The 24,650-nt window shown below is 35.9% G+C and overlaps 1 protein-coding gene across 1 annotated transcript in view; it reads left to right on the top strand.

The window, feature by feature from the left end:
• Positions 1–3,350: 3,350 nt before the first annotated feature.
• PSMD14 (proteasome 26S subunit, non-ATPase 14) overlaps positions 3,351–24,650 on the top strand; it is an 83,825-nt gene continuing 62,525 nt past the window's right edge. Inside the window, exons 1-3 of the mRNA XM_019636865.1 lie at positions 3,351–3,580; positions 8,025–8,152; positions 10,434–10,485. Coding sequence (XP_019492410.1) covers positions 10,438–10,485 — 48 coding nt within the window. The 5' untranslated portion in view covers positions 3,351–3,580; positions 8,025–8,152; positions 10,434–10,437. The remainder of the gene's footprint in view (positions 3,581–8,024; positions 8,153–10,433; positions 10,486–24,650) is intronic.

The raw sequence follows: 24,650 nt of genomic DNA, 5'->3' as shown, positions 1-24,650 counted from the left end.
TGTTGGTGGAGGGTCTTGTCTTGATGTTGATGGCTGCCAACTGACCAGGATGGTAGTTGCTGAAGGCTGAGGTGGCTATGGCAATTTTTTAAAGCAAGACAAAAGTGAAGCTTGCTGGATCAATCGATTCCTACTTTCATGAACAATTTCATGCTGTTTAATTGCATTTTACCCACAGTAAAACTTCTTTCAAAATTGAAGTCAATCTTCTCAAACCCTGCAGCTGCTTTATCAGCTAAGTTTATGTAAAATGCCAAACCATTTGCTATCGTTTTAACAATCTTTATATCATCTTTACCAGGAGTAGATTCCATCTCAAAAAACCACTTTCTTTGCTCACCCATAAGTGGCAATACCTCATCTATTGAAGTTTTATCATGAGACTGAAGCAGTTCAGCCACATCTTCAGGCTCCACTTCTAATTCTACTTCTCTTGCTATTTCTACCACATCTGCAGTTACTTCCTCCACTGAACTCTCAAACCCCTCAAAACCATTCTTGTGGGTCGGAATCAACTTTTAAATTCCTGATAATGTTGATATGTTAATATTCATGGTGCCCCTAAACAATTACAACATTAATATCAAAGATCACTAATTACAGATCACCGTAATAAATATAATAATAATGAAAAAGTTTGAAATATAGTGAGAATTACCAAAAAAGTGTGACAGAGACATGAAATAAGCAAATACTGCTGGAAAAATGGTGCTGATAGACTTGCTCAACATGTGGTTGCCACAAACATTTAATATGTAAAAAATGCAATATCTGCAAAGTGCAATAAATCAAAGTGAAATAAAAAGAGGTATGCCTGTATTTGTTCTCCAGACTGGATAATCTCAACTGCCTTATTTCAAATTTGCTAATTTTTCTTTCACCTAATCAAATCTCTGTTGAGCACCCCCTAATGAATTAGGGAACAGACAAGTTGCTGTCCTTTTGTTCTTCAGTCTAGTTGTGGAGGATGTCACTTCACTGGCCCATGTTGGTATTATCATTGCGCTCTTCCTAGGTGAGGCAGATTGGTCGCTGGTCACTGGATGGCTGCTCATGCCAGCTCTTGGCAGCTCACACCGGCTGCCAGCCACTCATGGTAGCTTTACGGAAGCCCATAGCAGCCTCACTGCAGCCTATGCCGTTGCCGGTGACCCACGGCAGCCCAATTCCAGGTCGAGCTGTTGTTCACGAGTTGTTAGCTGTAGAGGGTGCAGCGTCACTGGTCCTCATGTGGGATCCAAACTGGGGCCCTGCTGCTCAGAGCTGGCATCCCAAGCCAACTCCTAACCAATGCGCCACTCGGCCAGCCCTCTTCTAACTTTTAAGGCATGGTTTCCTTTAGCTTTGTGAACATATTTAAAATATCTTATTTAAATCTTTATCTAGTAAGTCCAACATATGCACTTCCTCGGGGATAATTTGTATTGATTTATTTTACTCTTGTGTATGGATATTACATTGTTTTAATATATCATACTTTTTTTTTAATTTTAAAAACTGGACATTTGAATAATAAAATGTTGCAACTCTGGAAATCAGATTCTATCCTCTCCCCAGCCGTTTGTTGTAGTAGTTGTTGGTTTAGTGACTTTTCTGAATTAATTCCTTAACATCTGTATTCTTTGCCATGAATGACCACTGAAGTCTTTGCTCAGTTGGCTTAGTGGTCATCCGATAACTGGACAGAGATTTCCATAAACATGTTCAATTAATAAGCCTCTCAGAGTTTGCCAAGGGTCGTAGTGTGTGTAGGGCATGACTCCAACACCCAGCCAGGGAATTTACAATGCTACTAAGAGTCTTCACTTCTTGATTAAATAGCACTTCAAGATCAGCTAGAGGTGAGCGTTTAGGGCCTTCGCAGGTTTTTCCTGAGCATTCACATAGCCCTAGGTATTCACACAACCCTAAGCATGCATATTCCCTTTTAGATTCCCAGGAATATGTTGGAGTTTTTTAAAAAAACTCCCTTGGGCATCTCATTCCCCAGCTAAATGCTTCAGGATGCCTGAAGCAAGGATGCTCCACAGCTGAAGGATTTTTTATCTTTGTATTGAATGTTATAAGGAGCCACTGGTGAAATTTAAGAAAAGAAGAGGTGTGACTGTATTTGTAAAGCAGGAAAAAAAAATCTTTGTCAGTGAAGTGGAAAATAGATTCAAGGGGGACAGACTGGAGGCAGGGAGATCAAGGAGGTTATTACAGCATTCTAGAAAAAAAGCGATGAAGGCCTGTGTGAAGGTTAAAGCAGAGAGAATGGAGAAAGGAGAGTGGTGGTTTGGGAAAGCTATTTTACAGATTAGACACTTCATGATTTCCAAGGTGATTAATTGGGAGGCTGGTGGGAACAGGTGAATAAGAGAGAAGTGTCTACTCTCAGGTCTGATTAGGGAAAGTAGTTGAAGGATGGGGTCATTCACGAAAAAAAATAGTAAATAGAGGAGACACAGGTTTGGGGGGAAACGTGAGATGAAGATCCAAATACAATTGATATTACTTATGGTTAAATAATCTATATTTTTAGATAGAGATGGAGTATCTTCGAGAGGGAAATTCTGTGTAATTGTCCGCTCAGATAGCTTTGGATTCAGATGCTATAATTCCTCTTTCCCCTCCACCCAGTAGATTCATTACCATTTTTGGTTTAGGGATGTTTTAAAGATGCTTATTCTTTGCAATATATTTGACAAAGTGAGTGGGACTTGGTCAACATGCTGCCCTAAACACAGCCTGTACCTAAGTGTGAATACCTTTCGTCATTTCTTGGGCACTTTTGGCTCTCTCTGAAAACCTAGCACAAAACAGATAATGGATACAACTTGTTGCTGATGCAGATTGCACAGAAAAACTTGAGTACATGATTCCTTACGCCCTGTAAATTAAATTGAGTTTAAAATAGGTGATTTTAACATTTGGTAAACGTTGGATTTACTGGCAATCTAATCTTTGCAAAGACGATAAAGACAAGACGTTGGAAAGAACATCTGACCGATTCGCCCCCTTTTTACACCATTCCCTTTTCTTTTTTGCTTCTCAGATTATCAAGCTAAATTTAGTTTCAAGTGAACCTTTTAGTTTTCGAGTAGGGCAGAGGCGAACACCAAAACGAAAGGGATTCTGATCTGGGCAATGCTGCAGTTCGTTCCCTAGCCAGCCGCCCCCCGGGCTGGGTAGGCCGGCGCCCCAGGTCTGGGTTGCAGCCCGGGCGCTGGGAGGCGGGGGCGGTGAGCAGGGAGGACGTTGGAGGAGCAAGATCGAGCCGGCGGCATCCCGCCCCGCCCACCCAGCCGAGGATCAGCCGGGCGGCTTCGCCGTCCGCTCGGGGCGGCCCGCCCGACTCCCGAGTCGTCTTCAATTGGCCGCCGGGGGAACGGAAGCCGAAGCAGCGTGGTGAACCCGGAAGTGCTTCGCGGCGGAGGCCCCGGCGACTCTTTTGAATGGAATCGGGCTGATTCATCGCCGGTTCGCAGAGCGAGACCCGGCAGAGCCGGATCCCCTGCTGTCGCCGCCGTCGTCGACGCGTCACCGCAGCTGGAAGACAAGGGGCCCGACCGCGGTCCGCTGCCCCGCGCGCCTTCAGGTAAGTCTGGGAGGGCCGGCCCGGGAGGGCCGCGGAGACGGCCGCGCTAGGCCGCCGCCAGCCCCGTGCTTTCCTGAGTCACGTTGGCCTGCCGACTTGCCACTGGAGGCCCGGGCCCTGCGGGAGGAGCCCAGGCTCCTGCATCCTCTTCGCCGCCTACCCGGGTCTCTGGCAGTTAGGTCTGGATGTGGTCTCCATCCTCCTGGCGTTTCTGCTCCGCTGAATTCACATCTTGGGACCCTCTCCGCCCGAGACAGGGATAACCCGTGTTTATGGCCTCTCTGCTCTATTGATCGTTACTCCTGCTTTGAAACTTCAAAGCGGACAGAGGAGACAAGGGAGAGAATAAAATGAACTTTCTCACTGAATGAGTGTTTGCTTTGTCACTTGTCCTTCCCATAGGCCTGGACCTTTTTTCCTCTAAGTGTTCGGTTTTCACCTCCCTTCAAAAAACAACCCCCCCACCTCACCCCACCCCCAGAGATTCACTGGTTTGTAACCTTGAAAATCTTTAAAACAGAGTGTGGCTATTCCTGCTATGCCTTCTAACTTACTTTCATTTTGTCCTAATTGAATAGCTGTGAGTAAATTGATAGCATTTTCTGTTTTCAGTAAAGTAGAAATCTGCTACTGTGTTAACCTCTTGGGACTTAATTTTGCTGGGACATTACTTAGTGTCTGTCAAAAGAAGAAAAATGTAAACTTTTCGAAAGAGTCTGATTATAAATCTAGTGACCAAATGAAAAATTCCTGAAATTAAAATGGTATAAAAAAAAAGTTGATTAAGATTTCATGAGAAAGGCAGGAAAGAGGCTTGAAAAATAAGCATAGAAATATAGTTTTAGGGTGAAAATGATTTTACTACCCACAGAAGTATGTTTTTAGTGCTGCTGACTTAATGTTTATGAGTAAGCAGTCAGTCACTGATAATGTTGAAATAACAAAAAAGAACTGAATACAGTTTTGGTGGAGATGATTGACATGATGGTGACCTCCTCCTGTCATGTTAAGCCTACCAAATTATATATGTTTCAAACAAATTGTATGGTTTGTGCGTTTGAAGAGATTAAGATACATAATGGCTCAGAATTAGCTACAGTTAAGATGATTTTATGCCTTCTAACTTACAAATTGAAAGTAAGTTAGTAGGCTTAGCAGGAATAGCCGCAGTTTGTTTTGAAGATTTTCAGGGTTAAAAACCAGTGAATCGTTGGGTGTTTTGTTTGGTTTTTTTGAAGGGAGTTGAAAACCTAACACTTAGAGGAAAAAAGGTCCTGGCCTATGGGAAGGACAAGTGAGAAAGCAAACGTTCATTCAGTGAGAAAGTTAATTTTATTCTCTCTCCCTTGTTTCCCGTGTCTGCTTTGAAGTTATTGGAAACAGGAATAACTATCAATAGAGCATAATTTAGTAAAGAGCCTGAATATTATCTTTAATTTGCCCTAGAACAAAATTACATCTGGCCAACAGAAGAAAGTTTTGAAGTCATGATGTTTCGGTGAAGTCTCACCTGTTGAATTTGGGAAATTTTTACCCCTCATGTTGCTTAGAAAATAATATATTGCTGTTCTAATTAAAAAGTGGGATTTTTAACCTCTCTGACATTTTTCTGTCATGTAAACGGTGTTTTTAGTATCTACATTTCAGAACTCATGTTTGCAAATCAGCATCAAGAACCACTTGTACTTTTGTCAGGTTCTATTCAGATATTAACTCGGGAGATGGAAAAGTGGAAAATCATTAACCTTTTGAAAGTACTGATACTTATTTTGTACTGTTTTTACCAATTAGGACACATTACTGTATGCATGATGTATTACATATAATTAAATACTTGTTCCTATTTTCTGGTAATGTTTTAAGTAAAGTTAACCATAGCCATGAATGAGCACCAGAGTTCTCCACTTTTTGGTAGTTGTGAAAACTTGGTTTAGATCCATAGACCTATTGTATTGCTTCAATTCCTAAGACTTGGGAGTACTGTCTTTTATGTTATAGTGTAACACTTTAATTTTATGAACCCCTTTGCTAAATTCTGCAAAATTCAAATCTCTCCTCTCCATTGTGATTCATTTTAGTACTGTGAAATTTGCCCCATGCTTTGAAACTAAGTGGTAAACTATGTGGGAAAAAAAATCTTTGTTGGATGAACTTTATGCTCGTAAGATGGTGATGCTGATAACAGCAGCTAGCATTCATTGTTTACTTACTATATGCCAAACATTGTGTTAAATATTGTTTATGTCTATTGTCTTCTTTACTCTTCAAAACAACCCTGAGGTAGATGCTGTCATTATCCCCATTTTGCAGATGAGGAAACAGACTGAGAGAGTTGACTGACCCACAGACACAGAGCTGATAAGTGTTAGAGCCAGGATTTGAATCCTGGCACTTTGACTGCAGTCATAGCTCTTAACCCTCATATACCAAGAAAAATAGTCATCACCATTTACCATCTGGTTTCAGCGGACCTTTTACAATTTTTTACACTTTTAAGTCATTTTGTGATCAATTTACAGACGTGAAAATAATTTTTTTTTTAATTTCATACAGATTTATATTCTGTATTTCCCTGATTTGGAAGGTATATGTATCTAAAATGGACATCGACATTGTAACATGTATCAGTACTTTATCCTTTTTATAGCTGAATAATATTCCACGTGTTACATTGTTTATGTAGTACCAGCATTTATTTTTTCCTTTTATAAATATCCTTTGATGGATATTTGGGCTGTTTCCACTATTTGGCTGTTGTGAATAGTGATGCTATAAACATGCATGTACATGTACTTGTTTTAAATACTTGTTTTTAATTTTTTTTGGATGTGTACCTAGGAGTGGAATTGCTGGGTCATATGGTAATTCCATGTTGAACTTTTTGAAGAGTTCCCAAACCGTTTCCAGCATTCATTGGTTCTTAAGTTTGAGAAAATGAATCTAGGATATTCTCATCTGAGGATACATAACCTGAGATTTTGCCTGTATTGGCGGATCTCAGCTGGGAGTGATTTTGCACTTTCAGGGAATATTTGGTAATGTCTGGAGACATTTTTGATTATCATGGCTGGGTGGGTGCCACTGGCATCTGGTTGGTAGAGGCCAAGGATGCTGCTAAACATCCTATAATGCACGATACAGCCTCCTACAACAAAACATTTTTTTGGTTCTGAATGTCAACAGTGCCCAAAAAACCCTGGCTTATACCATCACTTTTATTGTCATCAACATTCACTTTGTGATTCTCTAATAGCAAAACTTTTTTCTGTCAGTTCTCCTCTTTGCCATTATGGATGGAATGTTGAAAATTCTGAATTCTCAAGTGTGTTCAATGAAAGCAAAAAAAAAAAAAAACTACAAATATGGTGTCTCTAGTCTTTTATATCTTTTTTGAAAAATGAAGCAATGATTTGGGCAGCACAACAAAAACTGAAGGATAACACAATACCTGTAATGTATTTCACTATTGCATCATTTTGGGTATCATTCTTCTGTTTTCTTATTTTAGTCTTTTTGGCATGGTTAAGAATAATTGGTTAAGAAATGATAAACTATAATTCCTAAGGTAATGAAATAACAAAATTTCAAAACATAGGACACATAACAACTAAGATTCCATAATACAGATATGTAGTAATGTTGCAAAAGACCTATATGGTATTACACAATTGAATGAATTTTGTTCTTTTTAAAAATATTAAATTTTCTTTTTGTTCTTTGAAACAAACACCTCTAGAAAGACTAAAAATCATGAAATGTCAATTTTTACATATAATTAGAACGCATAAAAGAAATTTACGAACAAAACTTGGAAACGGTTAATCACTATGTTTTTCTTCTTTAATTTATATTTTATTAAGGTAATATAGGTACATACTTTAAAAAGTTGAATTATGCCGCAAAGCTTATAATAAAAACTAACAATCACCTTCCCCACCCCAGAGTTCTGCTTCCCAGAGTCAACTATTTTCAACTCATTGAGCAGATTTTTCTGGTTTTAATTCCAAATTTGTAGATAATGAAATTTTTTTTTTTGCTATTTTCTGTTTTCAACTTGGAAATTATCTGTTAATTTCCTACTCTAGGATATTAACATTTAGCTTTCTACACATACACCTGCATACACTTCTCCTTTTCCCATCTTCCAAATGTAGTTATGTCACAGTTTTTGTTTAAATTGATGCCTTTTGTGTTATTATCACATTAAATTACAGCTGAGCCACATAGTACTATTGGGGATTGTTGTGAGACCTATCCTCATTGTAATCACTGTGTTCTATGGCTCCCTGGGATGGTATTTCATTCTATGCCCTTTGGAAATGGTGATGAAAAAATCAATTTTGATTTCTATTTTGTTTTTAGGAATTTTGCTTCTTTTAAAGCTCTTGGGCATATTTTCCTCCTTAGTTCCCAACATAATTGTGTCTTATTTACTTTTTTTTAGGAGAGAAAGAAAAAAAATACTTGGGAAAATTATACCTGCCAGTATTAACAAGAACTTGAGTCAAGAAGGAGTTTGTCAGAGTCCACAAATTGAAGCTTAACACCACAGGAGTTGTAGTTACTGACCAGGTGAGAATTAAAAATGTATTTTACTCTTACCTATTCTTTCAGGAGATGATATAAGGATATTATGAAAATATATCATTTTTAACATAGCAAATTTTAAATGAGATAACGAGGTTTAAGGATCGTTTAGGTAACTATCATTTTTGTTTTTGTTTGCTTTCTATAAACTTTAAAAAAAAGTAGTGTTATTTGGAATATTTATAAATATATTTCATTTCCAAATGTTAGCATTTTTATTAAATCCAATTATCTTATCTTAGATGTTTTAGTTTGTTAAATATTTTTTCCTGTTTGCTGAGACATCTAATTTTGCAAAAACACAAATTTGACCTGCCAGATTTTCTTTCCCTCTGCTCCCCACATCGCTCATATATATTCACAGCATCTGGAGTCTGTGTGAAGTCATCAGAAACAACACAGGGGGAACAGATAAACTGAACACAGCTGGGAATCGACTTTGGCCTGGAATATATATAATGTCTAGAGTATACTGTATGTCGTTAAGTTTTTTTCCCATTTGTTTTTTAAGTTTGTAAGCTTGAAATGGTCCAAAACAAAACAAAAAAAAATTTTTTTTTTTTTGCTAATATATTCTAGAGAAACGTCTTTAATATTTTAAAATTGAAGATTTATTTTTTCTCTTTCTCTACAGCCTTTCAAAAGTGCTATGTATTGAATGCCATATTTGAGTTGAGGAATTTTAATGAGAATTTGATGGAGATTTTATATATAAATGTTGCTATTAGGAATATGTGTTAAGGTTGTAAAGCGGAAGTTTTGTCTGGCCTGTCAAGTTTTCTTGTGCCTTTTCGTTTGTTAAAATGAGTTTATTCATTGTGAAGCTCACAAAGTTGTTGAGGGTAAGCCAGATACAAAAGTGTATGATTTCTTTTATATAAAATTCAAAAAGTAACCTATGCTGTTAGAAGTTGGAATTCTACCTTTGCAGGGTGGTAGAGACTGGGAAGGGTGCATGAGAGTTGTTCTTAGGTGCTGATAATGTTTTTTTCCTTCATCTGGGTGTGGGTCATGGGGGTGTGTTCACTTTGTGTAGAGTTCATGGCTGTATCGTTTGTGTAATTTCCTATATGTAGATTTGAATAAAGTTTGCAATGTTAATGTTGCTTAGTATTCAAGGATTAAATTGGTAGCAGGATTCAACAAACATGATTAGACAGTAATGTAATGATCATAAAAGTACATTATTGAGTTTTAGTTTGTATAGCAGTAAACATGGACATATGACTAAACTAATCTGTTAGCATTTAACTTAGAATATATTTGTAGTAATACCATTTTCTAAAGCATACACTTAGGAAGAAGAGTACTTTTAGGGTATCACAGCAAGTAGAAAAAAATGCTTCTCATGTTTAAAGTATTTAGTTGTACTGGATATTAATTTTTATGATTCGATTACTCCTTTTTATATATTGGAGGTCATATTAGTACCCTTTCTATTTCTTTCCTTTGATTTCTTCTGTGAATTTTTCAGGACTATAAGAATGTCTTCTATAGCTATTCCAGACATAAAAAAACCAATCAGACTGATATTTCAAAGTTAATCCTCTCTGTATTGATTAACTCTTAAAATTATAACTGAGAACAGCAGCTGAATTTTCTCAGTGAAAAAGGTGTATATCTGCACATCTGAAATAACACAAAATATCAGTGTATTCTACAGCACTATCTTAATGCACTTAATGTTTATTTTATAATATTCCTTTTAGTATAATGAGTTCATTTTTAAAAAGCCTTTGATGCTAATTCAGAGATCCATAATCTGCTCACAATGTCTTTCACATGTAGTTTTGATGATAACTGACAAGCTGTAAGTTAATTAGCACAGAACTTACTAATGAGGATGTTAAAATTTAATTTAAAAGTGAGGATTTTTATTTGTACACTCTGGACAAATTGAAGGAAATTCAATCATACATATGATAAGCGTTTCAGGCACTTTTTCCTCATTCAAGTACTTTATTAGATAACAATAAGAAAATATAATTAACTTAATGATAGCAAAGTTTTGAAAGTATGCTAAGATTGCTTGTCTTTAAAACTAGGGATAACCCAAAACCAAAGCAGTAAAATAAGGTCTGTTAATTAGCATGGAAGACAGCTTCTTGAATTAATATGTGGTGTTAATTAACAGGAAGTCTGATGTTGTGTTGTAATTACCACCAATATTTTTGACATACTGAGTGACTGAAGGTGAATTATATAGATAGCAATTGAGTAAACACTTTTGTGCTTAGGAACGTTTTCCTTTGTTTCTGTTTTCTAGAAATATGGACAGACTTCTTAGACTTGGAGGAGGTATGCCTGGACTGGGCCAGGTTAGTATATAGACTAAAAGTATTTCTTTGTGTGTAAAATTCAAGCCTTTCTCTAGTTCTCTAAAGAGACAGAAATCACTCCCAAGAAAATCGCCTCTTAGATAACCTTACGGTAAGAAGCTTACCTTATTGCTGGTTGCTGTATTGCAACGCTAAATAATATTATCTTAATTTAATTTTGCCCTAGGAGTAAGAATTTTCTCTGTTAGCTTTGATTTAAAATTGTGGGATATTTGAGATTATCAAACTTTCCTTTTAGTAAAAAAGTCACTAAAAATATCTTATTTTTGGGTTTATAATGTAGACTTTAGAAGTAACACATGAAAAAGTAAACATGACGTACTCTTGAGAAGATACAGAAAACTGACCCATAAAATGTTTGTATGTACCATCTTAACACTGATAAATTCCTGCTAGTAATTATGATACATGGATAAATTAATAAGTAATATCTGTTTCTATAAATTTGGTATATATGGTTTCTTTTACATTCTTATTAAAATTAAATGACTTTTCAGTTGTTTTAATATCATTTATTTGTTCCATGCGGTTGTTGGGCAAATGGCCTCTACATAGATTTGTCTTAGGATACTCTATCTGCTTTCAGTTAAAGAAGAAATTTCTGCCTCTTTTGAGTGCTGTCCTGATTATCTTTATAGTCCTCCATTAACAAAAGAAATGACTATGTGTCGTTCCTTTCCTGAGACTTATGTAATGTATTGTTTTATGACCAAATTTTGAGAATATTTTTATAACCTACCTTTAGAACCCGTTTAGTTACCAACTTTCCATTTTCATATCACTATCAATGACTTTGTCTTCCTTCCTTTAAAGTCATCTATATTTTGTGTAAGAAACAGTTTCGCTTGAGATTTCATGAAATTTTCAGTGTTTTAGAGGCACTTTTACAATAATTCTTTGATTAGATCTATCATGGTTTATGACTAACAAATTTTTTAGAAAGTTGAAGTCATTTTGTGCTTCTATATTGCATCCTTACATCCTTTAGTTATTTTTTGTTTATTTTTGTTAGTTTTGAATATTCTCATGTTCCTGTACTGTCAGCCTGTTTCTTCATGATTCTTCAGTTTTGTAAGATACAATCCATTTTCTTAAGCGGCCTAAGCATCACTGAACTTGACCCTTCCAAAGATGCTTCCATACTTTTGTAAACTTTCTAGATAACTTCTAGAATTTTCCTAACTTATTCTGAAATTAGCAATAACAATGTTAAGGCATATAAAAGTTTCTGAAGTGAGCCGAGCTGGTATGTAGGTACTGCAGATTTACCTGCAAATTATAGGTAAGGATGTTGCCTTAGTAGAATTCTTAAGGAAAGTTGTATCAAATTTAAATACCAAAATAACTCTCCTTAAGCATTAGGTGTAATAAATTATATATCCATGCTGGGAAATTGCTGGGCATGAAATAATGGTTTTACTGACCACAAATTGAGCTGCATCATCTCAGTGACCACTGCAAACCTTTGCATTAAGTGGAAAATTAGGTGTTGATTCAGTAACCTCCCCTTGGTTTGTAATAATTTAATCAACCCCAGTGTCCTCAATTTGTATTCTTATAACTTAAAAATAAGTTACTTGAGAATTTGTCATTTCATGTATGTGTTTCATCTTCCCAATTAGATTAGATAACAAACTCTCTCAAGGGAATCATTTGCGGGGTTCTTATTTCTGTGATATCACCTTTATCAAATACTAGGTGTTCAATGATTAAATTTGCGTCCTAGAACTTTATTTTACTTTTGTTCTAGAGTAATTTGACATACACTTACGGTGTTACTTCTGCAACATGAAAAAATTAAGTGTATTATCTTTTAATAAACAGGAATAAAATGTTAAGTGTATTGTTTACTTTTAATAAGAAGCCAGAGAGCTTTGGATTCATAATAGCTACACTTGCCATTAGATAATGCATAGCAGCCAATAAAAGTGGAAAAGGTGACATAAGTTGTTTTATCCTCCTCAAATCGGGGGAGAGTGTTACTTACTGTCTTACCATTTAATGGAAAGGGAAGGATTTCATCATAAATAGGTTTCCACAAAACTTGATGTTAAGTTTGCTGATGGCCCTTTTAAAACATGGGAATAAGAGCAGAATAGTGTTCTCCATCCATTCAAAGGACTCCTTGCTTTCTCTGAATAGAAGTAACCTTTCTCTTTTCCATTGCTAATCCTTCCATGTTTTTCTGATCCCATCTTCTCTTGAAACCTTGCTCATCTCCCTTGTCTTCCTTCTCTGCCTACAAAGATGTTTAAGTCTTCTGTATCCAAAAAACAACAAAACTTAATTGCACCCCGCCATTAAACCGTTTCTTCCATTTATTTCTAGAATTCCTGAAATAATAGCTTATACTCACATATTCTACTTTCTTACTTCCACTGACTCTCCTGAGATTATATTCTGGCCTCTTTCATTACTATACTGTAATTGCTCAAATCGCCAAGCCTATTTGCCTACTTTTGATTCTTTTTTAACTAGACTTCAGTATTCCACACTGTTCACAATGTCTTTCTTAAAACTTCCTTGTCCATTAGCTTTATCATGGTATTTCCCCCCAGTTCTTCATTATGGTGTCCATACCTACAAAACAACTTCATTTAAAGTTTTATTCTTTTTAATATTATGTTTTTAAATGTTAATACTTGGACAGTGGTATGCTAAAATCATTAAATTTGTCCAGTTTCCTATTTCAATATAACTTATCAGTAGTTTGAAGCTGTAACAGATGTTTTATTAGAACTATTAGAATTTGTAAACTAATAGCTTTAAATTTCAAATGTGTTTTTATTTACTTTGCCAAAGTGCTTTACAAACTTGAAATTACTAAAAGATGTGAGATGATTGTATTAAAAGCATTTACTGTTATAATTTGACTAGCTGATTGTCCTTATCCCAACCTAGGTCTGGACAACTAAACTATTTCTAAAAGCCGTGAAGGTAAAACCCAAGAGATGGGCATAGCCAAAGCATAGTCTCCACCCAGTCTCTAAAAGTTTTAGTTGAAGTCTCTGGGTCCATTTTAGCTTTAGAAACAGTCAAAGTAAGCTTAAGAGTCAATGAAACTTAAAATGTGAGTGACATTTATCTTGTATTTGAATTTTTTAGGCCAATATTTTGAGTTTCTGTGTGTCTGGTGTTATGCTATAGGGTATACCAAGGTAAACAAGAACTTCTTACTCAACTTAGGGACCTACGTTCTAGCAGATGCATGGCAATTCTGTTTGAAGTGCCTGGCTTGTATTAACTACTTTGAAATAGTGAACACTAGTGCTCATTATAAATAATGTGATTAGTAATATAATGGGTGTAACGTTTAATTTTTTCCACAAAAAGGGAAAAATGGGCCTGAATTAATGTGATGTTTGAGGTAAATTTTGGAATATATGCCAAGACATATTGAAAAAGGCTGGGGAATAGGTGCTGTGAGGGGAAATAATGGGGAAAGACACTGGTAAAAGAGTTTGGAGTAGATTATGAAAGGTGTTGAATGCCACTGTTAGTGATTTTTACTTTTTATCACATAGACATTGTAGTTTCATGAAGAATTTTTTTTTGTAGCAGAGTTGTGAGATAACTTAGTCTGTGTTTTTGAAAATTCTAGTGGTAGTTTGGGTAAATAGGTAGATAAGAAGAGATTTAAGGCAAAGTCATCTGTGATATGAAATATTTCTGACTTTTTACCTTCCAGGCACATTGTAGGATTATACTTTTCCATTATTTTTGAAATTAGCCTGACCATGATTTTGCGTTGACCAATGGAATGTGAGTTGGAAGTTAACAGGTCACTTTTAGGTGGCAGCTTTAATAATCAGTGTGTGATTTGCCTACCCTGGTTATCAAGGAAGCATGGAAATGAAACCTCTCATAGCTAGGACCCTGAGAGAATGATGGAACAACCTGCAAGTCAGAAGTCCTGTGATTTTGTGTGAAATGCCCTAATCATTTTGGTCTCTCGTTTTTGTTTTAAGAAACCTGGTGTAGGCAGACTAAGCGCATACACAGGCCTGTATTGCTTGTCAGTGATCAGTTTCTATCTCTGATACAGACCTCAGTAACTTCCAGATGCAAAAATAAGGGAAAATACTATCAATGAGTGATCAGAGAAGGCTTTCTGAAAGGGGTGAGATGTAAGCTATATTTTGAAGGATTATTTCAGGTGGCTTGACTTAAAAAAATAACTTCATGAATTGGGTATGATCTATTTTATTTGTTATAACTCATGAATTCATACAGTATATAGATTTTTGTATATATAACTAATAACCATTTTTTTGGTTTCTTATTATAGGTTCTTGGAGTAGAAATGTTCTTTGAATTTTTTGTCTTAGGTTTTGGTCTAATGTTTTATAGAAAAGATTAACATAGCAATGGGGGAAATGACTGGAATAAATGAAGAAATAATACCGTTTTCATGGATAGGAGTCTTAATATCAATTCCCAGTTCTCTCCAATTAGTCATAAATTCAATGTAGTTCCAATAAAAATACCAACCAGAATTTTCATGGAATTAGAAAACTGATTCTAAAATTCATATAGGAGAAAACAACCCAAGAGTAGCAAAGAAATTCTTAGAAAGGAAAATGAAACTTGCTCTATCCAATATCAAAATATATGTTAATGCTGTATGACTCAAGGAGTGTTATATTGGTGTAGCTCAGTATAATCAAATAGATGGTATTAAAAATTAGTGGGGAAGGAGAGCCTGTTCATTAAACGATGCTGAAGCAAGGGGCTTTCTATATGGGGGGAGAACTAATATTAGAGTCCTTCCTTATTCCATAAACAAAAGTGCATGTACTAAATGAAGCCCTAACAGTGGAAATCAAAGTTTATAATTTTGGAAGACATACCCATTAGGATGGCTGTTAATAATTAAAAACAAACACACACACACACAAACAAAAACTGTTGGTGAGGGTAGAAACCTTGTGCATTGCTGTTAGAAATGTAAAATTGTGTGACCTCTGCAGAAAACAATTACCATATGATCCAGCAATTCTGTTACTGGGTATATACCTTGGGAATTAAAAGACTCAGATATGTGTACACCAGTGTTCATAGCAGCATTGTTCACAATAGCCAAAAGGTGGAAGCAACTTGTGTCCATTGATGGATGAATGGATAAACAAAATGTGGTGTATACATACTGTGTAATATTATTCAACCTTAAAAAGGAAGCAAATTCTGACACATACTACATCATGGATGAATCTTGAAGACATTATGCTAAATGAAATAAGTGAATCACAAAAGGACAAGATACTGTATGATTCCACTTACATGAGGTACTAGAGTAGTCGTATTCATAGAGACAGAAAGTAGGATGGTGGTTGCCAGGATTGGGGGCCGTAGTAGAGTGAGGAGTTAGTGTTTAATGAGTACAGTTTCATTTTGGGAAATGAAGTTTCTGGAGATGGATAGTGATGATGGTTGCATGATAATGTGCATATACTTAATGCCACTGAACTGTATACTTAAAAATGGCCAAAATGATACATTTCATGTTAATGTGTATTCTACCACAAAAAATTCAATTATATCTCTAAAATGAGGTTAATAATATCTACCTTATATAGTTCTTATCAGGATAAAATAAACTCAGATGTGAACATGTCAGACATACACAGTAGATAACTGCAAAAAATATTTTTTGGAAGAAAATTTTGAAGTCATAGGCTTCAAAATAGGAAAGCATAACTTAGAAGAGAAGATTGGTAATGTTCCTATCTTAATACATTACTCTTTTCCCAACAGACAGTATAGTAGAAACAAACTTAAAAGGCAAGCAGTAGAGGGAGAGAAGATATTTGCAACACGTTTATCTACAACACATTTAACAGAACCATAAGTTAGTAAGACAATAAAGATAACCTTATAGAAAAAAGAACATGAAATGGAAATTTGTAGAATAAGAATTGCCAACAAGCATATGAAAAGATATTCAACCTCATTGTATATCAGGGAAATTAAAACAAGTATTAGCTTTTTTTTAAACCAGAAGTCTGCTGTATTAAGTGTTAACGAAAATTTTAGGAAGCAAAAATTCTCATGTAAGCTTTTTTCCTTAGGGTGGGTTGGTGTGGGGTGTGGGTGTTTGAGTTGATTAAGGATTGTATCTCAGTGCTTAGAGCATTACCCGGCAAATAGATCATAAATATACTGTATGTTGAAGGAACAAACTGTATGTGGAGTATAAATGGTTAAAATCACTTGGAAAGCAATTTGACAGTCTCTGGTAAAGTTGAAAATGCCCTGACTTCTGTGACTCAGCAATTCCATTTATTCACTTTAGAGAAACTTACACATGTGTATCAGGAGACATGTTTAATAGTATTCATTGCTACCTTGTTTGGATCGTTGAAAAATGCAAAATATTTAAACATCTATCTGGCAAAATGTATTATGATGGAATATTATGCAGCAGTTAAAACGAACTAGATTCTATATATCAGTATTCATAATAGACCTTATAAACATATTAAGAGGAAAATTCAGTTTGTAGAGTGCTATATACATTATGAAAGCATGAACATTAATTTAAAAAACATAAAATAATACTTTTTTTAAGGATACATAATTCTTGAGTAAAAGCACTGTCCAGTATAACTTTCTACAATGATGGAAATGTTTTATATGTCCACTGATACAGTGGCCACTGACCACATGTGGCTTTTAAGCCCTTGAAATGTGACTGGAGCAACTGAAGAACTTACTTTTAAGTTGTATTTAATTTTAATTTTGATTAAGTTTAATAGATACATGTAGCTATTGAGTCCATGCGAAGTGCCTAGTATGACCAAAGAACTGAATTTTTAGTTTTACTTAAATTTATGTAGTCACATGTGGCTGTGACTATCGTATTGTACAGAACAGGCCTAGGTAACCCACATCAAATTCATGAGAAGGGCGGGAGTCTGAAGGAACTTCTCTACTTCTTATATAATGTTCTCTATTTTTAATAAGCAGACCATTGTAAAACAGAAGAACAAGTCAATGAGTAACATTAAATGATGTTAAATAACATTTTCCTTTACTACCTTTTAAGAAAACCATCAAGTAAAACAAAATCAGATATTCCTTTCATTGCTCAGTACTTTTTCTTATGCCTCACTTAGGCATTCCATATTCTCCCTCAGTCTTGGAGTTGAAGAGGACAACACATTAGAGAGGTTGCCAGAGACTAGATCACGTAGGACCCTGCAGAAGATTCTCTTCTGAGTGCATTGGGAAATCGTTAGAGATTTTTGAGCAAAGGAGTTATGCTTACCAGACTTACATTTTTAAAGAGCTTGGATACTCTGGAGATGATGCAAGAAGGCAAGAATGGAAGCAGAGACAAGAAAGAAGCTACTACAATACTGTTTTTAAATTGCAGATTGTGATGTTTATTTTTATTGTGTATTTACCTACTAGAGAGATTCTGGTGGGGCTTGAACCAACATAGATTAATGTGTACAATGAATCTTTATAGCTGTCATGTTTGAAATAAAACAGTTTATTTACTACTAGGCAGTAATATGAAAATGAACAGGCTTTTACAAAAGGCTTTTTATGAGTTCTCTTTATGTTCTTTGAGCTCATTAGCCTGTCTGTATTGATAGTTTTTATATGCTGATGGATGCTTCTGGTTACCATTTTTTCCCTTTGGTTCTTTGAGTAGGTATCCTGATGTGAACCTCTGAACATTTACAAAGACCTTCCCAAACACTGGTATATTAATTTGGCCATTTTTTTTCCTATTAAGAAGTAGGGAAGGGCCAAGAAATTTTAATTGTTTTAGTTCTTTGCTTAACTACAGATAGTGATTTTGCTTTAGAAACAAAGCAAAAATACAAGATGCCTTTAAGAGTATAGTTCCTAATCATTCTGTTCATGCAGTTGAGGTGATGTTTCTATTATAGAAAATTAAAGAGGTCAGGTCAAAAGCACGCTAATTACAGCATACACTTTCTAGTTGTCATTATAGCATTATTCTCAATAGATATTAAACCCCATGAAAAATGTGCTCCTGAGAGGTCTCAAATCAACTCTTGAGAGTTCCCAAATAAGTGAAGGGGAAACAGATTCCTGGTGGTGCGTTCTATTTAATCTACGTCTTTTTTGTTTGAACATTCTAGTTGTGACTGGTCTTTCAAGGGGAAAGGTCTTTGACATTTGTGATTGTTATATTTCTATTTTGATATGAAATTATCCTAAATGATTTTTGTTTGAATTCTGTAGAACATAAGGGGAGCAGTGACATATTTTCTGTTACAGTGAAATTGTCTTCCAAAATTAATACATTCTGATGAAATAGAAAATCAAAATTATGAGGGAAAATGAAATGTTAAGATTTTAAATTTGAAGTCAAGGATATGATGGATCTGTGACAGCTGATAACCATTTTTGGTAGAAAAGAGTATATGGGATGAGAAACGAGAAGATAGCTTCTGTCTAATATAAGAAATTGAGATATTGCAGTATAATCGCAATATTCCAAATGTAGGGGCATGTTATGATCGTAGCACTTCAACTTATGTCTTTTCCTTCCCTACCCTCAACATCGTTTTGTTTGGTTTACTGGTTACATTACTCATTTGGTACATTGATCTTTGGGTTTTCTGTCTTAAACCTATATAACATAATTTCTAATTTTTCAGTTCATATTATCATTTGGACAGTTCTGTATATACTATACTCATTTAAAATCTGGCATTTTAATGGACAGACATGAGCAGTGGTCTGTCCCACAATATACATTTAAGGTGGTTCTTTGTGGGATGTTATCTGGGTTGAGGGCCCTGGAAGCATGCCACCAGAGCAGGGCAATGGTCTCCGCTGGACAGCCTCCCAGTGCTGCTTTTCAAACTGTTGCCAGTGATTTCACAGGCTCTTCCCGCTAGGAGACTGAATGCCACATGTGTTGGGCACAGTGGGAGGGCTTAGGGACAATAAAGAGTAAATGAATAACTATGGTAGTTATACTTTTCTCTTACTCCTTGTATATGCACTTCCCCTCTCTTTACTCGATTGCATTCCTACCTGCCTGTGGTAGCTCTCTGTCAATTAGTTCTTTATTTCCCAGTGTTGCAAACACCAGAGCCTGAGTAGCTGGAAGCAAAATGCTTATCAGAAGTAGATAGTAAACTGACACAATCTCATATTGGAGAAGCAACCCTTTCTGTTTTGTTGAAAAGGTGTTTTTCTTTTTTTTGTTTTTTTTTACTTCATGGGAATCTATTTATTTCATTGCCTAGCAGAATACATTTTTTGTTACCATTATATAACTGTCACAATAGGGAGATAATTTTGATTTTACTTTACTTTGCACCTGGTTGCACAGTTTCTGGCCACTGTTTCCTTCCCATTTGCTGGTTACTACACACATTTTCTAATTTCTATTTTATAGACTAAATGAGACATTTGAATATTTTATAGCTCAGTCTTCCTATAAGGCTCTTTCTTGAGGGTTTTCTTGGGGGCTCTGAGAATTTTAGTAATAAAGGGAGATAGCCAGATACTCTGAATAGGGAATGTAATTATCAGTGGGATCTAGAGCAAATGTATGTATCTGTAAAGAGAACCCACGTATTTTGACTCTGTATCAGGATTCCCTTCTAGAATTTATGGAGGTCAGGTGGGGGAGGAGGGGTGAGAGCCAAATGGATTAATGTTGAGTGCCTCCCATGTTTTAATGGGAGAGGTGTTAATGTATTTAATCTTATCATTTAGTCCTCACAACAATCCTGTATGGGTAGAGATAATTATTGGGTTGTTGGAAAAGTGATGACGCATTTTTGCAACAAAAAATGTACAAAAAAATATGTCATGACTTTTCCGACAACCCAGTATTTCCATGTTATAGGGTCGAGGCACAAAACTAACAAGAAGTGTAGCTAGAGTTGGAACACAAGTCTATCTGATACCAAAACCTATTCTACATGAACAACATTTCCTCAGGTAGATAATATCTGTAGTGTCACTGGCTACTTGCTTCATAAATTTAAAAATCTTAAATAGTCTGGAAATTTTTATTGCAAAATGTAGGTGAAGAGTAAGATGCTTGCTTTTTAAATTTTAGGAAACCTAAAATATTTGAGGGTTTTTTTTTATTTTGACATGTGATACTTGGTCCATGTTTTAAGAATATTTAAGGAATGAGTCAATATTTCATTCATTTTCCCTATGATAACACATATCTTGACATATTGATAAAGGTAGAGGATACACATAGTACAACTTATTAATGGTTTACGTTTCTTACTCCTTTTAATTTATAAAACATTTCCCTTACTATTCAGAAACTAATTACTGTTCTGCCAAAATATGTTGTTTCGCTAAAAAAAAATTATTTTGGGAAAGAGACTTTTCTTATTAAGCTAATCTGAATGACCAATCTTGTTGTACCTTGACTTGTAATAATGAAAGAAGAGGTACAGAGAGCTGTTTTATTTGAATAATAGACTTGCCAATTAGCCATCAAGTGCTTCCATCTGTGAAATTGTTGATCAGATGGGTTAGCTGGGATGTTTCCAGACTAGGGCATCATAAATGGCACTTGAAAACTGTCACTTTGATGATGAGGTTTCAAGTATTACACTGCTTGATGCTGTAGAACCTTTATTTCCTTTTGCAGTACCATGTTTTTTCAGAACATGCTGATCCCACTTATGAATTCTGTGGCATCAAGAGAACTTGGGAGACCTGCCACTGATGTAAAGTTCTGCTTAATCTGCTGCTCTGGCCTGTGCTGAGATGAAACCAGAGTGTAAACAGCTTCTTTCATGGCTTTCACAGTAATGTTTGGTGATCTGACTGGCACAGGCAGGTGATGCTCATTGCCTGTGGGCCACGGAGCTGGCACACACTGGCAAGTTTCTTTGCACTTCCCCGTTAATATAAACTCATTTTCAAATGTCTCACTCCCTTAAATAAATGTATAGTAGTCTAAGGCCACACGTAAGAGATTTCTACATGCAGCAGATGTGTGAAATGAATTTAACACATGCCCTGTAAATAAGGATTTAAGTTACTTACTAGTCATTATTACATTTTAAAATTTGTTTACTAATAACTTGAAAATGAAAATTCCTGGAAATCATTGCCATGGTCTTTCTCACTCACTATGCCACAGCTTCCTTCTTGGGTCTTATATTTTGTAGGACATTTTCTTTGGTAAGTAGACTTCCTTGAAGGATTGTGGATGTGATTAGATATTGGAGTCCCTGAATGACCTTCCTATCTGATAGGACTGTACTGTGCTTTTTTTGTTTTGCTACAAACCCGGATTTCTGAAATTTGGGCAGGCTTCCTCGTCACTAGTCTGTGTAGGGACAGATCCATGCCCTTGTCACTCTGTGGACACCAGCTTGGCCTTCTGTCTGCCCTGGCACAGACCTCTGACCTACCCAAACTCACTGTGAAAGGCAGTGTGGATTGGGTAACAATGAAAGGCGATGCTGTGGAGCTAGACTAGATCCAAACAGTGGCTGAGATCCCTGGAGCGGCAACTGAGAATGAGAATGCAGTGTTCATGGACAGGAAAGCGGGTGGTTTGGGATTCTGGTCATATTCATTTTTCTTCCAGGGTAGATTTTCATAATATTAGCATCATCCCAGAGCTGACCATCTTCCAGTGAGAAAAGTATCTGTCCAAATGTTTTGCTGTTTGTTATTTTATAGTACCTCACTACTGTGCCGTTTTTGTTCTCAAAGGTTTGGCTCTTCCCTCTCCTAGGCAAAAATGCCCAATAATTAGTAAATACCATTGGTTAAGTAACAGGTTTCTGTTTTATAGATGAGGGCATCGAGGCATATAGCAGTTAAGTAACTTGTTCAGTGTATTAATGACATTTGAAAAAAAAAAAGTGACTTCAGAGCAGAACTGAAAGACTGTGTTGCTTTTAAGTGCTCTTCTATAGACCAGTAAGTGTGAGTACATATAAGAGAAATAGATGTGACAGTGTGACCCTGTGTCTTCCTTCCCAAAAGAATAGAACTTTCACCTGTGCCTTTTGGCCACAGCTACTCTTTTATGCTTTGTAAGCATGTTTCTTGTATTTTTTTTCTGTCCCTGTTCCCTAATTCCTCAGAAATAGTAACTCTGTAATCTTTTGCATATGATATCCCAAATAGTATTGTGAACAGATGAATGCTTCATAAATTGAGGGCAGTGGTCAGAAGTATTTCTAGGAAATCTTGGATAGGTGATTTCTGTTCCTTACCCTCAATGTTATGCCCCAGAACTTCTGACCCTTTTTTTGCTTCTAATTAGTATAAATCAAGGAGAGTTTTTTTAGAGAATTGAACAAGGTATTTTAAAATAGATAAAGAGTGAATTTTAAATAAGTAGTATATGACATGTTACAGAGTTCAGAAATTATAACTGTGTATGTTGAATAAGGGTCCTGGCAGTTTCTTTTCCCTTCTCCAGAAACAATCACTGTTAGCAGTTTCTTTCTGTCCTTCCAAAGACATTCTCTATCAGTCTTGTGTAATAGAACTTTCTGTGAGGGTAGAAATGTATTATTATACCTAGCTGCTGAATATGGTGGCCAATCAATGCCTTGTACATTTTGAAGTTTTTTTCAGTTTAGTGGGTGGGAACAGACACTATTTCCAGTGCTGTGTGAGAGGTAGATACCTACTCTTCTCTTTAATCCTTTTGGGTGGTTCTTTATCCCAGCCTTTGGTAGTTTTTTCACAAGCACTGATCTGTACTCATCTGAATATTCAAGGAGGACCCTCAGAAGATCGCTAAGGTTTTCTTTCTTTGCAGCTGTTTTCTCTTTGGTACACTGTACTCATGATAACTCTCGTTCCTTTGGTCTCCCAGGAGTCTCGGCTCCATCACCTCAACTCAGAGAGCCCACTAGACTCTGCCCGTTTCCTCTCCCCCCTACCCCACCCCCCACTGTCCCCCACTGTCCTCAAGGCAGTGAGCTAGGAAATAGCAGGGCTTACCTCCTTTGTTTTCGGTTCTCAGAGATCACTGTCTTTTGTTGTTCGATCAGCAATGTGGTACAAACTACTGTTTTGTGTAGTTTTATCTGGTTTTTGTTTGTTTTAGGTGGGAATATAAATTCAGTTTCTGTTACTCTTGGACATAAGCAGATCTCTCTTTTATTTACTTTTTAATTAGGAAAGTTTGTGGTGGACTGGATATTTTAGATGGAATTCTCTTTTCTACTTGAACTTTAGAGAGATCAGTATTAAACTTGTACTGAGATTTATAAGAAAATCTAGTGAATTGAAACCCAATGAATAGAATGTGCCATTCTTCGCATACAGAGAGAGGCACTGAGTAAATAAGACAGACTGAGACATATTGCTGTGTGGACACATAAATTAACTACGTAGGGCAGGATTTCTTAAACAATAGAGATAGCACAAATACCAAAGGGGCAGACTGATAAATTAATTTACATTGAAATTTAAAATTCAGTTTCCTTTAAAAACATCACTGTAAAATAGTTCACATTTGTGGAGCCCTTACATGTGCCAGGCACTGTTCTAAGTACTTTAAATATATTAACTCATGTATGAAGTTGGGTTGTTGTCATCCTCGTTTTTCAGAGGCACCCGAGGCATGAAGAAATGTAAAAACCAAAATGATGAGACACAGATGGGGAAAGATACATCTAACATATAAATGGACGAAGCAGTAGTTATCAATGTATATTTTTAGCTTTTACAAATCAGTAAGAAAAAGACATCTATTTTTAAATGGGCAAAACATGCGAACATTGGAAGAAACATGAATGGCCTATAAACACCTATAAGCTAGTGGTAATGTACAACCATTTTGGAAAACATTTTGATAGAATCAAGTAATGGTAATGATTTTTCTACTCTACAACTTAGCAGATCTTTTCCCAATTATGTTCCATAAGGAAAGTTTCCCACATGGGTACAAGGACATTCATAATAGCATTGTTCATATCAGGTTGGTACTCTCTCCTTAAAGGGCCAGATAGTAAATATTTTAGGCTTGTGAACCAAATGGTCTCTGTTGCAAGTACTCAATTTCAATCTGCCATTGTAGTGTTAAAGCAGTGTACAAAATACAAAAATGAGTGGGCCTGGCCATGTTCCAGTAAAACATTTACAAAAACCATCAGCTGGCTTGTCCACAGGTCATAGTTTGCTGATCTCTAGATATATCA

This window comes from Hipposideros armiger, unplaced genomic scaffold (genome assembly GCF_001890085.2).
Source record: "Hipposideros armiger isolate ML-2016 unplaced genomic scaffold, ASM189008v1 scaffold_30, whole genome shotgun sequence".
NCBI lineage: Eukaryota > Metazoa > Chordata > Mammalia > Chiroptera > Hipposideridae > Hipposideros > Hipposideros armiger.
This window is presented reverse-complemented; position numbering and strand designations above follow the sequence as displayed.